The sequence below is a fragment of the Leucoraja erinacea genome, chromosome 25, assembly GCF_028641065.1.
Source record: "Leucoraja erinacea ecotype New England chromosome 25, Leri_hhj_1, whole genome shotgun sequence".
In the NCBI taxonomy this organism is placed as follows: Eukaryota; Metazoa; Chordata; class Chondrichthyes; order Rajiformes; family Rajidae; genus Leucoraja; species Leucoraja erinaceus.
In genome coordinates, this window is record NC_073401.1 from 1,758,337 (window position 1) to 1,776,977 (window position 18,641).

Below are 18,641 nucleotides of genomic sequence, written 5' to 3' on the forward strand. Positions count from 1 at the left end.
GTCAATGTTCATACCGCTGGGGTGTAAACTACCCAAGCGAAATATGAGGTCCTGTTGCTCCAATTTGCACTGGGCCTCACTGACAATGGAGGCCCAGGACAGAAAGGTCAGATTGGGAATGTGAGGGGGAGTTGAAGTGCTGAGTAACCGGGTGATCAGATAGGTTAAGACGGACTGAGCGGAGGTGTTCAGTGAAACTATCTGATCAGCGGGTTCACTGACATGAAAACATTACTTGAGAGACAAGCCAAAGAACTGCTGAATGATCATCAAGAAGGACACAGGGTTCTGGAGAATAACTCAGCAGGTAGACTGAAGAAGGGTCGCCCATTCCTTCTCTCAGGTGATGCTGCCTGCCCCGCTGAGTTACTCAGGCATTTTGTGTCTATCTGAGGTCGTTTTTGGATGCAACATCCCCGGATGCTGCCTGACCTGCTGAGTAACTCCGGCACTTAGCGTCTTTCTTTGTAAACCAGCATCTGCAGTCCCTCGTTTCTACTGAATGATAGCCACTGTGCACTCTATCATGGTGATAAATTCTATCCCACCAAGACAAACCATCCCCTCAACCTAATGAAAATATCCTCTTAAACAAATGCAGGTGATTGTAATTCTTTATCCGATGAAAAACAAGTCACCAACCACAACTTGTTCTACTGAGCAGGTGGAAAGAACACATGCCCAACGTCAATAAATAGAAAAGAGGAACTGCAGATGCTAGTTTATAAAAGAAAGACGTTAAACGCTGGAGTAACTCGGCAGGTCAAGCAGCATTCCTGGACAATATGGATAGATGATGTTTCGGGCTGGGATCCTTCTTCAGACTGATTGTAGATGAATGTGGAGAATCCGAACAGAACCACTGCCTGACCTGCTAAGTTACTTCTCTCTTCCCACTTTCTTCCCCCTCTACAATCAGTATGAAGAAGGGTCCTGACCCGAAATGTCACCTATCAACGTTCTCAAGAGATGCTGCCTGATCCGTTGAATTACTAAAGCACTTTGTATCTTTTTTTTGTAAACCAGCATCTGCAGTTCCTTGTTTCTGCAGGAAATTTCATATGCCCGCAGATGTACTTATGTCCATTTTGCGACCAGCAATTTAATATGAAGACTGCCTTTTTTTTTTGCACTTATGCCGTCCCTTAAAATGACTACTGCAGTTTATTTTAATTTAGCTTTCAGCAGTGGTGCAGCAGCAGAGTTGCAGCCTTACACTGCTTACAGTACCAGAGCCCCGGGTTCGACCCCGACTTTGGTGTTGTCTATACAGAGTTTTTATGACCGCATTGGTTTTCTCCGAGATCAGATTCCTCCCACAATCCAAAGACTTACAGGTTTAAATTTTAAATTTAAATATTTATTCAAATATTCAAATAATATATAGTACGTACATGGATATAGTACGTATATAATACATACAAAATACGACGTGCATGGCAAATGGTAGGGAATTGAAGAATACAGTTGAACAGAGGGATCTGGGTATAACCGTGCATAGTTCCTTGAAGGTGGAATCTCATATAGATAGGGTGGTAAAGAAAGCTTTTGGTATGCTAGCCTTTATAAATCAGAGCATTGAGTATAGAAGCTGGGATGTAATGTTAAAATTGTACAAGGCATTGGTGAGACCAAATCTGGAGTATGGTGTACAATTTTGGTCGCCCAATTATAGGAAGGATGTCAACAAAATAGAGAGAGTACAGAGGAGATTTACTAGAATGTTGCCTGGGTTTCAACAACTAAGTTACAGAGATAGGTTGAATAAGTTAGGTCTTTATTCTCTGGAGCGCAGAAGGTTAAGGGGGGACTTGATAGAGGTCTTTAAAAAAATGATGAGAGGGATAGACAGAGTTGATGTGGACAAGCTTTTCCCTTTGAGAATAGGGAAGATTCAAACAAGAGGACATGACTTCAGAATTAAGGGACAGAAGTTTAGGGGTAATATGAGGGGGAACTTCTTTACTCAGAGAGTGGTAGCGGTCTGGAATGAGCTTCCAGTGGAAGTGGTGGAGGCAGGTTCATTGGTATCATTTAAAAATAAATTGGATAGGCATATGGATGAGAAGGGAATGTAGGGTTATGGTATGAGTGCAGGCAGGTGGGACAAAGGGAAAAAAAGTTGTTCGGCACGGACTTGTAGGGCCGAGATGGCCTGTTTCCGTGCTGTAATTGTTATATGGTTATATGGTTACAGCAATAAACAATACTGAAGCCACCACCATAATACATTACAAACAATAAACTTTTATACAACTATCTTGTATCCCTTGGCAAGGATGCATTCAACCCACCGCGGTGCCCAGCGGTCCCGGAAATTCCCCAGGGTGCCGGTGGACAGTGCGTAGTTCTTCTCTAACACCACCCGGCCACAGATGTTACCCCAGAATTGACGTACAGGTTTGTAGGTGAAATGTAAATTGTCCCATGTGTGTAGGATAGTTTTAATGTGGGGGGATACTGGTTAGAAACATAGAAACACAGAAACAGAGAAAATAGGTGCAGGAGGAGGCCATTCAGCCCTTCGAGCCAGCACCGCTATTCATTGTGATCATGGCTGATCGTTCCAAATCAATAACCCGTGCCTGCCTTCTCCCCATATCCCTTGACTCCACTAGCCACTAGAGCTCTATCTAACTCTCCCTTAAATCCATCCAGTGACTTTGCCTCCACTGCCCTCTGTGGCAGGGAATTCCACAAATGGTTGGTGCAGATTTGGTGGGCCAAAGGGCCTGTTTTCATGCTGCATCTCCAAACTAAAACACTAAACTAAAGGCACCATGCCACATTAAGCTGGCCTCAAGATTCAACAAGAATTGAAATTTGTTGTAGTGGGTGGGGGAGGCAGCATCCCAATATTTAATATTTGAGTAGTATGTACATTGGCTTCGTTAACTTCAAGTAGTCTTTGCTTTCCCTCTCTCTCCTTCCCCTTCCCCCCCTTCCCAGTTCTCCGACTAATGTTATTGTCTCTGACTACATTTTCTCTGTGTATCGCCCACTCCCCTGACATCAGTCTGAAGAAGGGTCTCGACCCGAAACGTCACCCATTCCATTTGTCCAGAGATGCTGCCTGTCCCGCTGATTTACCCCAGCATTTTGTGGGTGTTTTTAGCCTTTTTTTAATCTACTCGACACCTTCATCTGAATGCAACCCCACTTCATAAGCATTGAAAACAAAATACTCACTTTTACTGACTGCGCATAAAATCTACCCATTACAAGGAATAAGTCTGTCACAAGGGCATTTAATGAAAACTGAAACTGCTGCCCACCATCTTTTGTAGAATTAAATGGCTTAGTCAAAATGATTTAGAAGGTCTTTAGTATTTCAATGTACGATGGGTACATACTGAACGCTTGTGTAGGTCTACATTGAGTGCAGCGTGGGAGAGAAGCTTAATGTCCATTTCTAAAATAATCCATGATGACTTTGCTGGAGGCTCAGATAACATCATTCACTTCAGGTGCACATTCATCTGAGGCTTTACAGATTAAAACGCAGCAATCTGCTGTATGGAAGATATATAGCTGGTGTAGCGAGAATTACATTAAGGCTTGAATTTAAAAGGTGAGGTTCATAAAACAGGCAAGACCAGCTAATGGAATACCTGAACTCACAGGATAAATTGTCGTAACAACTGCTGGTTGCTAACACACTTTGACTCCCCCTCCTATTCCCAATCTGACCTTTCTGTCCTGGGCCTCCTCCATTGTCAGAGTGAAGCCCAGCGCAAATTGCAGGATCAACACCTCATAGTTTGTTTGGGCAGATTACACCCCAGAGGTATGAATATTGACTTCTCTAACTTCAAGTATCCTTTGCTTTCCCTCTCTCTCTCCATCCCCTCCCCCTTCCCAATTCTCCGACCAGTCATTTACATTTTATCTCTATTTGCTATGTTGCTACATTCTCATAGCTAACAACGATCTATTCTACAATTTCCTTGATTTCCTGTGGAGTGTAAGGTCTTGTTTTCACACCTTACCCTTCCTTATCTCCATAACTACCTCTCCCCAGACTCAGAAGTCTGAAGAAGGGTCTCGACCCGAAATGTCACCCATTTCTTGTATTCAAAGATGCTGCCTGCCCAGCATTTTGTGTCTATCACGGGATAAATTGCTACCCTCTCTCTGTGCAAGGCAACATGTGTTTTTCTGTATAAAAATAGGAAACTGGGTGTGTGATGAAAATGAGAAAAAAAAGAGAGACGATGATTCCTTTCACATTCCCAAGTGACCCCAAGCTGTTTCAAAGCCAATGGACTAACAATGAATGGCAATCATTGTTGATTCGCAGCAAGTATAACAAACGCAGACTGGGTGATCGTATCACGGAACACCTTCACCCAGTCCGCCTGGACCTACCTGATCTCCCGGTTGCTAAACACCTTAAATCTCCTTCCCATTCCCACACATCCTTTCTGTCCTCGGTCTCCTCCATTGTCAGAGTGAGGCTAAACACAAATTTCTGTAAGAGCATCTCATATTTTGCTTGTGCGGCTTACAGCACAGTTGTATGAATATTGATTTCTCTAACTTCAGGTAGCCCCGGCATTCCACTCTCTCTATCCCTCCCCCACCCGTCGCACCAGCTTCTTGTTTTCACCCAACAAAAACAGCTTACAATGGCTTATTTCCTGTAACATCGTTATTTTTTTTGCATATTGTTCGTTCATTGTTCTTTATTACTCTACATCATTGTCTAAATCTTTTGATTCCCTAATCCCTAACCATTCTGAAGAAGGGTCTCGACTTGAAACATGACCCATTCCTTTTCTCCAGAGATACTGCCTGTCCCGCTGAGTTACTCCAACTTTATGTGTCCATCTTAAGTGCAACAATTAGTTTATTGATTTGTGATGATTTTTTACTGGGTGTGTATTTATTGCTGTTGGGTATGTGATCATTGTCAGCAGAAAATTGGGAAATTAACAGGAAATCAGTGGTTGAGGAAAGTCTGTGGCATCACGAGTGAAACAGTTTGAACACGTCACCGAAGACTGGCCCCGGCTGCCTTTTCTAGTGCACAAGGCAGATATCCATGCAACAAACCATAACTTGGTTCCAAACATAAACCTCATACATATGTTGTCAAGCTGGAAAGGGTACAGAGAAGATTGACGAGGATGTTGCCAAGACTAGAGGGTCTGAGCTATAGGGGAGGTTGAGTAGGCTGGGTCCCTATTCCTTGGAGCGCAGGAGGATGAGGGGTGATCTTATGGAGGTGTATGAAATAATGAGAGGAATGGATCAGGTAGATGCACAGAGTCTCTTGCCCAGAGTAGGTGAATCGAGGACCAGAGGACATAGATTTAAGGTGAAGGGGAAAAGATTTAATAGGAACACCAAGGGTGGTGGGCGTATGGAACAAGCTGCCAGAGGAGGTGGTTGAGGCGAGGACTATCCCAACATTTAAGAAACAGTTAGAGATGTACATGGATAGGACAGGTTTGGAGGGATATGGACCAAGCGCAGGCAAGTGGGACTAGTGTAGCTGGGATATGTTGGCCAGTGTGGGCAAGTTGGGCCAAAGAGCCTGTTTCCACACTTCATCATTCTATAATGCTCTGACAAAGGTTATTATCATCACATCACAATGAGAAGGCAATCAGGAGAATGTGCTGGATGTGTAGTGGACTAATTTACAAGGGCAGGCAGGGTCTCGGTTTAAACACTCATGCAACAGATGGCATCTTAAACAATGCCGATCATCCTTCCTGTGATTACACGGTCACATCTTGGCTTGAAGCTACTTTGTGACTCAGAGGAAGAATGTTGCCACTGAACCAATAATTAAATGTGGTGCTAAAATAATAGTAATTGATGATCTGGCACCTAATGAAATGTCATCTGTCGAGAACATGCCTGGAATATAAACAAGGATCCAGTTTGGAAGAGACACCCTCAATATGATTAAACAGCATACAGGATCCAAATTCCTTCACTAGGCGTTACAAACAGTTAGCTGTGAATTTTAAATGTTGTGTTAAAGTGTAGGACGTTGCGATGTTGGGAGATGTATAAGATGTTTAACTCTTGCAGCATTTATTGCCCAGCTTTATTTGTTTTGCACGCTTTCTTGAATCGCTGTGGTCATTCTGGTGAAGATGCCTCCACAGTGTTGTTGAGAATGGTTTCCAGGGTTTAGATCAGGGATGGGGAATCATTTCATGGTGGAATGCCGCATTGTTAGCTGGAATCTAATAAGGCCGCATCCAAGATTCTTCAATTAGATATACTTCAAAATGTACATTATTTTGTTAAAATAGCCCTCATGACATATAACCATATAACAATTACAGCATGGAAACAGGCCATCTCGACCATTCTAGTCTGTGCCGAACACGTATTCTCCCCTAGTCCCATATACCTGCGCTCAGACCATAACCCTCCATTCCTTTCCCGTCCATATAACTATCCAATTTACTTTTAAATGATAAAAACGAACCTGCCTCCACCACCTTCACTGGAAGCTCATTCCACACAGCTACCATTCTCTGAGTAAAGACGTTCCCCCTCATGTTACCCCTAAACTTCAGTCCCTTAATTCTGAAGTCATGTCCCCTTGTTTGAATCTTCCCTACTCTCAGTGGGAAAAGCTTTTCCACGTCAACTCTGTCTATCCCTCTCATCATTTTAAAAACCTCTATCAAGTCCCCCCTTAACCTTCTGCGCTCCAAAGAATAAAGCCCTAACTTGTTCAACCTTTCTCTGTAACTTAGTTGCTGAAAACCAGGCAACATTCTAGTAAATCTCCTCTGTACTCTCTCTATTTTGTTGACGACTTACTAATGTTTTAATTGTGGCCGTCCGTCGGGGAGGATTATTTTGTTGAATCTTCTTTTACTCTTTAGTATTTTAAAGACGTTCATTTTAAGATTAAAATAAAAATAATAAAAGATGAACAAAAAGATATTAATAATAATAAAAAGATTTGTTCTACAAAATTTGGATTCATTCAAAAAGGCCGCACTTAATGGCCTAGAAGGCTGCATGTGGCCTTAAGGCCGCAGGTTCCCCACGCCTGGTTTAAATCCTGTCGCAATGGAAGAGTGGCAACATATTTACAAATCGGGATATGTATGCTGGTAAACAAGGTTGTGCTGTGGGAACCCACCCATGGAAGACGTGACCCGGGACGGCCAATAAAGATGACGCTGAAGACGTTGATGGAAGACGCACGTGTAGAGATGAAAGAGGAGCTTGCCAGCTGCATGGAGGACAGGGATGTGTGGTGCGTTTGTCACCGTGCCCGTCGGAAACCGGCACCACTACGTCGCTGATGTTCCCAACGATTTAATAATAAAATAATAATAAATAGGATACGGTCAACTGAGAGTTTGCCAGAGTGAGGCCACAGGTAAATTAGAGGAACAGCACTCATATTTGGTAGCTTGCAACCCAACGGTATGAACATTGAATTCTCCAATTTTAAGTAAGCCACCCCCTCATTCCTGTGCTCCCAAACCTCCCCCACCCACAACCAACCTTCCACTATCCCGACCCTCTTCCCCTCAGTCTTCTTCCAACTACATTCCTCCCCCGATCTTTACACAGTGCTGCACTTTTCTACTTATCTGACATCACCTGCAAGTGACGGTGTTCTCAACCGTACACTAAGCTGGCCCTCCTTGTAGACAGAGATTACAGGTTAGCTACACGCTGTGGAAGAAACCTCCGCAGGTTACTCCAGAGCATTGTGTAGGTGCTCCAATCCACTCACCTGCACACACCTATCACATCCCCACCTCTTTCCCAGCATTCTCACCCATACTACAATCAATATGAAGGTGGGTCCCAACCTGAAACATCACCTATCCATGTCTTCCAGAGATGCTGCCTGACCCGCTGAGTTACTTCAGCACTTTCTGTTTCACCCAAGTATTATTCCATGTCCACCAGGTAACTTGCAACAAGGGTGGTCACGGTGGCGCAGCGGTAGAGTTGCTGCCTTACAGTGAATGCAGCCGGGTTCGACCCCGATTACAGGTGCTGTCTGTAAAGAGTTTGTACGTTGTCCCCGTGACCTGCGTGGATTTTCTCCGAGATCTTCGGTTTCCTCCCACACTCCAAAGACGTACAGGTTTGCAGGTTAATTGGCTTGGTAAAATGAAAAATTGTCCCTAGTGGGTGTAGGATAGTGCTTATGTGTGGGGGTCGCTGGTTGGCGTGGACCCAGTGGGCCGAAGGGCCTGTTTCTGTGCTGTATCTCTAAACTAAACTGGATAATGTTGATGCCATGCACATTGATAGATCATCATCTTTAGAATAAAACATGACCTAAATTAAATTCACTTGAAAAACATACATAAGCAGACAAACTTTGCTTCTATCATTATAACTGATGATTGGTATTTGCTAATTGCCCACAGTTAGATTCCAATTAATATTCCTCATAAAAGTTGAAAAAACGATAGGAGTGAAGTAGTGAAATTCGTACAGCAAAGGAACATGTAAAAGCTGCCGCAGATACCTCTTATAGAAAGGGCTTACCTCATCGCCTCATCCTGCTCTTCCTCAGACTCCTCATCGGATGAAAGCTTTGGAGGTTGCCATGCGGTTTTACGCTTCTCCATTAGTTTCCTCTGCTCCATCAATTGTGCAGTTTTTTTCTCCTGTTCCTCTCTCTGTAGTCGCTTGAAGAAGCCGTGTCCCTGCTTCGCTGTGTTGACCAACTGCCTGCCAAATAAGCATGGGGCATATTGTAACTATAAAGCCACAGTCCCACCATGGTGGTAGGTAGATAAGTAGCCCAGCATTATACAGTCAATGGATGAAACAGCATCCAAAACTGGCCCTTCATGCGACAGGTCACAAAAATAGAGAGGCAAACATAGCCCCTTGTGTCTGCCCTGCCACTCAATATGACCATGGCTGCCTATCAAACCTCAAAACCATTTGCAACACAAAAACAAAATGCGATTTGACCTTTTTACTACTTGGTGAACCTGCCTGCTGACATTTTACAATAAATGCACTAAAACATTCTGCATAAACCTACCTGATCTTCCAGTTGCTACACACTTTAACTTCCCCCTCCCATTCCCACATAGACCTTTCATTCCTGGGCCTATCCACTGTCAGAGTGAATTGAAGGAACAGCACCTCATATCTCGCTTGGACAGCTCACACCCCAGCAGTGTAAATATTGACTTCTCCAACTTCAAATAACCCTTGCTTTCCCTCTCTCTCTCTATTCCTCCCCCTTTTCAGTTCTCCGACCAGTCTGACAGTCCCCAATTACATGTTTACCTCAGTTTGCTTTGGTGTCACCTTCTCCGAGCCAACAGTGATCTATCTACATTTTCCTTGAGCTACATCACTTTTGATATCTCGTTTTCACACCTCGCCCTTCCTTATCTCTGTGTCTCCGTCTCCCCCGACTCTCACTGAAGAAGGGTCTTGACCCAAAATGTCACCCATTCCTTCTCTCCAGAGATGCTGCCTGTCCCGTTGAGTCTATCTCCACCAGAACACCTAGATCCCTCTGTATTTCACATTGCCTGTAGTGACCAACAAGCACCCATTTACACTAATCCTGTATTCATCCAATTCTGTTCTCTCCACATTCCCATCAATTCCCTCCAGATGTGACTAATTTAGTTCTGTCTACTTTTCAACACATTGTTTCTTTGGTCATTAAGGTTGGGTGGTGTAGTCCGCTCCCACTCCCCCACTCCCCCACTACTGCCCTGTGTCTTCCCGTCCCTGACCAAGCCCATTTTATATCCAACTTACCAAGTCAATGTGGATTCCATGTGACTTTATCATTTAGACCATTGCTTCGTGAGGGACCTTGTCAAATGCTTTACTAAAGTCCATACTAAAACATTGATTGCCCCACCCTCATCAATCATCTACATCGCTTCCTCCAAGAATGCAATGTGATATTTAGGATGGGATTTCTCCTGCACAAAACGGTGTTGACTATCCCTAATATATCCATGTTTTTCCAGATGCGAGGAAATCCCATCCCCAAGAATCTTCTCCAATAAATTCCCTACCACTGATATAAAACTCAACGGACTATAATTTCCTGGATTATTTCTGTTGCTTTTATTAACTCCCTCTTCTCCCCTCTCCCATCGGGCGAGAGGTATAGAAGTGAGAAAACACACAGCTCCAGATTCAGGGACAGTTTCCTCCCGGCTGTTATCAGGCAACTGAATCATCCTACCACAACCAGAGTGCGGTCCTGAACCTCTATCTCCCTCATTGGTGACCCTCGGACTATCCTAGATTGGACTTTACTGGCTTTACCTTGCACTAAACGTTATTCCCTTATCATGTATGTGTACATTGTGAATGGCTCGATTGTAATCATGTATTGTCTTTCCGCTGGCTTGATAGCACGCAACAAAAGCTTTTCACTGTACCTCGGTACACGTGACAATAAACTAAACTAAACAAAACTAAGCAAAATATTGACATTGGGCTGGGCAGGCCATGACAACTGTACGCATAACATCAGACTCTCAAATAGATATAGGTGTCCTTGAGACTCTTGAAAGACGCCCATAAATAAAATTTATTATTATTATTATTATATATTATTCCAAGCTCCGTCATGGGAGATTATGTGTCTGAAGAAGGGTCTCAATCCGAAACATCAACCCATTCCTTCTATGCAGAGATGCCGCCTGTCCCGCTGAGTTACTCCAGCATTTTGTGTCTATCTTCGGTATAAACCAGCATCTGCAGTTCCTTCCTACACATGGGTGATTAGCAGGTGGACAAAGGAAATTGATGTGTTGAAAGCTTTGTTCAAAAAGTGCATGGCCTATGACCTCAAAAAAGTATTGAGAACCTAAAGGCCACACCAAGGGGGCACAAAGGAGCCCTGTGTATGTGTGAGAGAGGGAGCATACCACTTTACCACCTGGCCAACCGTCGCTCACCTCCTGCCCCATCTGTGGAAGAGTATCAAGTTTGCACATATTCCTTAGCCAACTAACATCGGAGCAGAAGCCAATCATTCTCAATCCAGAGAGACCACCCTCGAAGGAGGAGGACGATGGCAGGATTAGTCAGGGTCATTAAAGATATTTGTGGCAGCATCTAATAAATCCTTGGCTCTAATTTTCTGTCTGAGCTGTAGATGGCAAAAATCTATATTCAAGGCATGGCAGAACTTATGACTGTCTCGGTAGCTTCAGGCTAGACATTTAAATCTGGATAATTATTGCAACTTCAATTGAAAACTGTTAAAGATCAATTTTAAAAGCTTGCAATCAAAGACAACGCTACCAAATAACTGTATATGCTCCGTATTTAATAAACTCTGTCATTTCAGCGTACATCTTCAGGAAAACATCTCCTGCATGCATAAGATAAACTAGCTGTAACTGCAATAAATGTTGCAATGACCTGAAGCAAGTAACGCTGGCACAAGCATTGGTAGCATATTACTGAAAATATTAACCCTCTGAGAATGGAATGAAGTTTGTAACTTGTTGTTTCTTAACTTTCAAGAGTGACTTCTCTGTGCAATGTCGTTGAGATATTTATTGTGGGTAGAGGGGAGGTGAAAGTTGATGCCCACACAGACATGAGCTGAATATCCAACTAGCCTCAAATATATATCTGCCCATAGTCACAACTGTTGCAATTTTAGGCTGCTTGTGCGAGGTCAACCAAAACTTCTCTTTCCTTCTCTAATGCACTGGTCATAGACTCATAAAGCCATACAACATGGAAACAGGCTCTTTGGCCCATATTGCCCATGCTGACCAAGATGTCCCATTTAAATTAGTCTTGCCTGCCTGTGTTTGGCTCTGAACCTTTCCTGTCCATGTACCTGTCCAAATGTATTTCAAATGGTGTCATAGTGCCTGCCGCAACAATCTAGGGCGGCACGGTGGTGTAGCGATAGATTTGCTGCCTTGCAGCGCTCCAGCGTGTTTGATCCCGATTACGGGTGCTGTCTGTATGGAGTTTGTATGTTATCCCTGAGACCGTGTGGGTTTTCTCCAAGATCTTCAGTTTCACCTCACACTCCAAAGACATACAGGTTTGCAGGTTAATTGGCTTGGTATAAATGTAAAATTGTCCCAAGTGTGTGAAGGATAGTGTTAATGTGCGGGGATCGCTTGTTGGCACGGACCCGGTGGGCCGAAGGGCCTGTTTCCGTGCTGTACCTCTAAACTAAACTAAACCTCCTTTGGCAGCTCGCTCCATATACCCACCGTATTCTATTTGGTAATCAAATATAAACCAACTAATGTTAATATTAAATGTAGTGTGTAGGAAGGAACTGTAGATGTTGGTTTACACCAAAAACAGACACAAAATGCTGGAGTAACTCAGTGGGACAGGCAGCATCTCTGGAGAGAAGGAATGGGTGATGTTACGAGTCGAGGCCCTTCTTCAGATTGAGAGGTTCTTCATCATCAAAGGTATGCGTAAATTGAGGGTGCCTCAGGAAAGTGGGCTGAATAAGGAGTTTCCCGTCTGCACCCATTAGTTAGGATAATGTTCCTGTTGCCAGGGTCGAGCAGTTGCATCCAATTGTGGAATCCCTCCCTGAAATAAATTCCACCTCACAGAGCATGTCCATTATGGCTGACAGTCTTTCTTGGGTCGTCACTGGTTTAAGATGAGTAAATGTTTACCTTGCTGTCCTGCATGTACATAGTCATTCCCTGAAGAATGCCAGTGATCTTACTGCTGGGAACGGTGCAATTCTTACCCAAGCGAACCACTCATCCTCAATCAGACATGACTTATTTGGTGGCAATACTGGGCAGCTTATAGTGAGAGGGGCCACTCTCTCAGTCTAGTAATGAGCCCACTGAATCTCCTTTGGACTACTTCTCCTGCCACCTTATACTTTCTTTGGGGGGCGAACAATGGTGCACAATACTCCGGGTGTGGCCTCAACAACACCTTACACTATTGTAACAAAAATTCACTATTTTTATCTTCAATACTTTTGCAATTATGGTCAATATGCCTTTTGTGTTCGTAACTATTTTCTACAGTGGCGCAGCGGTAGAGTTGCTTACAGCGCCAGAGACCTGTGTTTGACGGCGGGCGCTGTCTGTACGGAGTTTGCACGTTCTCCCTGTGACCACGTGAGTTTTCTCCAGGGGCTCCGTTTACTCCCATACTCCAAAGACATATAGATTCGTAGGTTAATTGTCTTTGATTAAATTGTAAATTGTCCCTTGTGTGTAAATTGTCCCTCGGTGACTGAAGGGTACAGTTTCCATGTTGCATCTCTAAAGTCTAATGTCCACCTGCTATATGTTTACATAGATACATAGACAATAGGTACAAGAGGAGGCCATTCGGCCCTTCGAGCCAGCACCATCATTCAATGCGATCATGGCTGATCATCCACAATCAGTACCCCGTTCCTGCCTTCTCCCCATATCCCTTGATTCCGCTAACCCTAAGAGCTCTATCTAACTCTCTTTTGAATGCATCCAGTGAATCGGCCTCCACTGCCTTCTGAGGAAGAGAATTCCACAAATTCACAACTCTCTGTGTGAAAAAGTTTTTCCTCATCTCAGTTTTAAATGGCCTACCCCTTATTCTTAAACTGTGGCCTCTGGTTCTGGACTCCCCCAACATGGGGAACATGTTTCCTGCATCTAGCCTGTCCAATCCCTTGATTATTTTACATATTTCTATAAGATGAATTTTTATTGAATAACATATATTTTAATAAAATAGCTCCAAATACTATTGACAGATGAGATGCACTATTCTAACAACCTGCTTGCATTCATAAACAATGCAAATGCAATCCTATACTTATTAATCAGTCACCCTAACATTTAGAAATGTCAACATTTGTAACAGCATAGCACCTTATCCAATGATATTCTGAATGATGAATCTATTGCTAATAATCCAGTTCCACCAGCAGCTCTGATAAAACAATTATTTGCATGCAGCCCGAGCTAACGAGTATTCGCACGTCACCAGCATGTCATGTATTCTGAAAGAATTTTTAAATTATTAAGAATTATTACGGAAATTAACATTATATTCACAGCCAAGGTAAAATGTTAATTAATGCTGAGTTTATATGGTAAAAGAAAATCAGGTCAATGGTTTTAAGCAACCTCTTTGATTCATGTATTACAGAGCAGTGCTCACAATATTAAGTTAATGGTGTAGTGGAAACATAATTACTAGAGTTGAGCAAATTTCTCCACTTTGGCACAAAAGTCATGTATTCAAACTAGTCATAGTCATAGACTCCTTACAAAACTCAAAGTGCTGGAAGAAATCAGCAGTCAGAGGAAGGACATATGATGTTTCGGGTCGAGACCCTTTTTCAGACTGAAGAAGGGTACCAACCCAAAATATTGTCTGTCCATTCCCTCCACAGATGTTGCCTGACCCATTGATTTGCTCCAGCACTTTGTATTTTGATAGGGATTCCAATATCTTTAGGAAAGAACTGCAGATGCTGGTTTAAATTGAAGGTAGGCACAAAATTCTGGAGAGAAGGAATGGTCTCAACCCAAAACGTCACCCATTCCTTCTCTCCAGTGATGCTGCCTGTCCCGCTGACTACTCCAGAACTTGTGTCTGCCTTCGATTTAAACCAGTATCTGCAGTTCTTTCCTAAAGAAACGCTTCAGAAAATTGCTCTATGTATCGCTGAAGTCCTAGAATTGTTCAGCATAGCACCAGGCACCTGCTCATGCCTACTGGAGTAATGCCACATGCCTGATAATAGTATTCCATATCCCTCTATTTACATGTATGTGTTGAATTTTGTTCAAACCAGGGTTCGACTTTCACAGTGAACGGTGGTGTCCTTTAGTTTTAGACTTTAGACTTTCAAGATACAGCGTGGAAACAGGACCTTCGGCCCACCAAGTCTACGCTGACCAGCAATCACCCCGTACACTAGCACAATCCTACACACTAGGGACAATTTTGGCATTTTTACCAAACCTGTACATCTTTGGAGTGTGGGAGTAAATTGAAGAACATCCTTGTGGTAACAGGGAGAATGTACAAACTCCGTACAGACGGCACCCGTGGTCAGATCCAACCCGGGTCTCTGGCACTGTAAGGCAGCAACTCTACCGCTGCACCACTGAGTCGCTCCACAAGTGTTGTACAACAGAGAGACATAGGAATATAAATACCTTGTTCCCTAAAAATAGAGTCACAGGTGAACAGAGCGGGGAAGCAGGCTTTCGACATGTTGGCCCTTATCAACATGAACATTGAGTATAGAAACTAAAACAACATACAGTCATCTTGTAGCTGTACAAGATGTTGCTGAGGCCATATTTGGAGTATTGTATGGGTATGCAAGTATATATATTGCGCTCAGTTCAGGTCATCCTGCAATGGAAAAGGTGTCGTTTTCTGAGTGCAGAAAACATTTATAAAGTTATAGACAATAGAGAATAGACAATAGACAATAGGTGCAGGACGAGGCCATTCGGCCCTTCGAGCCAGCACCGCCATTCACTGTGATCATGGCTGATCACCCACAAGCAGTACCCCGTTCCTGCCTTCCCCCCATATCCCTTGACTCCGCTATCCTTAAGAGCTCTATCTACTCTCTCTTGAAAGCATCCAGAGAATTGGCCTCCACTGCCTTCTGAGGCAGAGCATTCCACAGATTCACAACTCTCTGGGAGAAAATGTTTTTCCTCATCGTTCTACATGGCTTACCCCTTATTCTTAAACTGTGGCCTCTGGTTATGTTTCCTTCCTCTAGCATGTCCAATCCCTTAATAATCTTAGGTACACAAAAAAGCTGGAGAAACTCAGCGGGTGCAGCAGCATCTATGGAGCGAAGGAAATAGGCAACGTTTCGGGCTGAAACCCTTCTTCAGACCCTTAATAATCTTATATGTTTCAAATAGGAATTGCCAGGACTTGAGGGACTGAGTTATAGGGAGAGGTTGGACAGGTAGGATATTATTCCTTGGAGAGTAGGTGATCTAATAGATGTGTAAAATAATCCTCCTCTGCCACCTTAAAGCAAACTACTTTCACATCCAAGTGACTAGCTCACCTTGGATCCCATGTGTAAACCAACCAGCTAGTCGCCCCATGCATGTTTTACACCATCAGGGCCACACCATTTCTATAACTTCATCCTCATGAAGGATCTTCTGACATTAGCCTTGGCGGCTGGAGTTAATGCCATCAGGGAGTCACAGGGCTCTCAGAAGGAGGGAGGGCAGCAAATGATCGTGTTGGCAATTAATTGTACCACTGGTGTCTGAAGGCCGTCGTTCAATGGGAGGATGGGCACAAAATGCTGCAGTTACTCAGCGGGACAGGCAGCATCTCAAGATAGAAGGAATGGGTGACGTTTTAGGTCGACACCCTTCTTCAGACTGAGAGTCGGGGGAGAGGGCTACACCAAGATATGGAAGGGGAAGGCGTGAAAATGAGACAGCAAAGGGGATGTGGAGAAAGGAAAATGTAGAATAGATCGCTGTGAGCAAGGAGAAGGTAACAACAAAGTATATAGAGATAATATTTAATCAGGGGGATCGTGAGACAGGTAGGTGAACTAGGAAGGGGGAGGGAAATGGAAGGAACAACATTCGCCTGGGGGGATGAGTGGGTCTGGGATCTGGCCTCGCTTGATTCCTGCCTTCACCTGCCTTAAACGAGGACATAATGAGCGCAACACTAATGGTTATCAAACTGAAGGCACAGACCTTCCTTTACAATACAATACGATACAATAGAACATTGTTTATCCCAGGAGAGAAATTGTTCTGCCAAGTCATTAAAACACAAAATACATGAAACAGGAAATTAATGTGACGAGTGGAAAGGATTGGGGATGTGCAAAGATTGGGGAGCGGTGGGGATTGGGGGGGATGGGGGGGGGGGGGGGGGGGGGGAGGAGGCGAGGTGTGGGGGGGGAGGGGAGGAGATGGGAGTCCGTCTCAGTCTACCCCATGACAGAAGGGAAAGGAGTTGTATAGTTTGATAGCCACAGGGAAGAAGGATCTCCTGTGGCGTTCTGTGCTGCATCCTGGTGGAACCAGACTGTTGCTGAAGGTACTCCTCAGGTTGACCAGTGTGTCATGGAGGGGGTGAGCTGTATTGTCCAGGATGCTCCACAGTTTGAGGAGCATCCTCCCCTCCAAGACCAACCTCCCATGAATCCTACTCCGCCCCCAGGACGGAGCCAGCCTTCCCGATGAGTTTGTTAATTCTAAGTTTAGTTTATCCGAATAAATCCTAGTTTAAGACCATCACTGAGGTATCTGTCTCCTGTGATTGGTCAAAACCATTCTCTCAAACCCAGCTCCAACTCCGACAATAAAGGCAGACGTGCCCGAGATAAGCTAAACTTGACTTTTAACAGCATCACCGAATCTATGCCGACCAGCAGTCAGGGACAATTTACAGAAGCCAATTAACCAAGAAAGGTGGCACAGTGGCACAGTGGTAGAGTTGCTGCCTCACATTCTCAGAGACCCAGGTTCGATCCTGACTGCGGTTGCTGTCTGTACAGAGATTGCACTTTCTCCCTGTGACTGTGTGGGTTTTCTCTGGGTGCTCCGGTTTCCTCCCACACACCAAAGACATGCAGGTGTCTAGATTAATTGGCCTCTGTAAGAACTTGTCCCCAGGGTGTAGTAGACCTGGTAGCTAAAGGGCCACGGCGTATCTCTAAAGAAAAACTAAAGTTTACCTGGACTTGAGCATGTAGGTTTTTAAGCTCTATCTTTGAACTCTAAATGGCAAACCTGCATGTCTTTGAGAGAGTTTGTGAGGAAAAGAGCATTCAAATATTGCAATTGTAACCCAACATGTAGGTGGAACAGGATATCATTCTTGACCCAGCAGTATATGTCCATTTAAACCTCTCCGACGAGTCTCATCCCTCATGACCAAGCTGTTAAACCTGTCCAACTCTGGTTCTGGTTTTTGGCAACAAAACATTTCCCAGCCAGCTATCACTTCCAGAGCATCTCCGTTTAATTGCTGCAATGTTTGTACGTCCTTCCTGCACATCTTCAGCCTTTTGCCAGATTAATATCAGGCTGTAGTGTTTCCTGGGAAACTAATTACAAGAAAAGATGCCTCTCATAGTTAAAGAAGACTGTTGAATAATAGAGGTTTCTAGGCAACGGACAGCAACTGGTTATGAATTGTTTGTGAGCGTAAATCAACGTTGTGCAAACAACATTGACAAACAGTTTGACTTCTTCATGGACCAGAGTACTTTTAACACTTATTTATCATTTTCCACATTTGCTTACGATGGAGAGGCTGGGCTTTCAACCCAGCAAGTCTAAGCCACCTCAAAGAGCAATCCCATTCCCCATGACCTTTCCCTGTTACCTGTCCTCCCCACATTCCCTCAGGTGTTAATAACGAAATTAATTCTGAACAATTAATGCAAACTCAACAGGTTGCAGCCTCTTCCAGAGCAAATTATCCCACATCATATAAACATAGATGGAAAATAGGTGCAGGAGGAGGCCATTCGGCCCTTCGAGCCAGCACCGCCATTCATTGTGATCATGGCTGATCGTTCCCAATCAATAACCCGTGCCTGCCTTCTCCCCATATCCCTTGATTCCACCAGCCCCTAGAGCTCTATCTAACTCTCTCTTAAATCCATCCAGTAACTTGGCCTCCACTGCCCTCTATGGCAGGGAATTGCACAAATTCACAGCTCT

General features: G+C 43.9%; 1 protein-coding gene across 4 annotated transcripts in view; it reads right to left on the reverse strand.

Annotated features, from left to right (window-relative positions):
- The window catches only part of LOC129709293 (coiled-coil domain-containing protein 60-like), a 117,326-nt gene that overhangs the window by 66,245 nt on the left and 32,440 nt on the right, over window positions 1-18,641 (reverse strand). For all 4 annotated transcript variants that reach the window (XM_055655570.1, XM_055655572.1, XM_055655571.1 and 1 more), the window contains exon 4: window positions 8,497-8,682. In XM_055655570.1, the coding sequence (XP_055511545.1) occupies window positions 8,497-8,682 (186 nt within the window). The remainder of the gene's footprint in view (window positions 1-8,496; window positions 8,683-18,641) is intronic.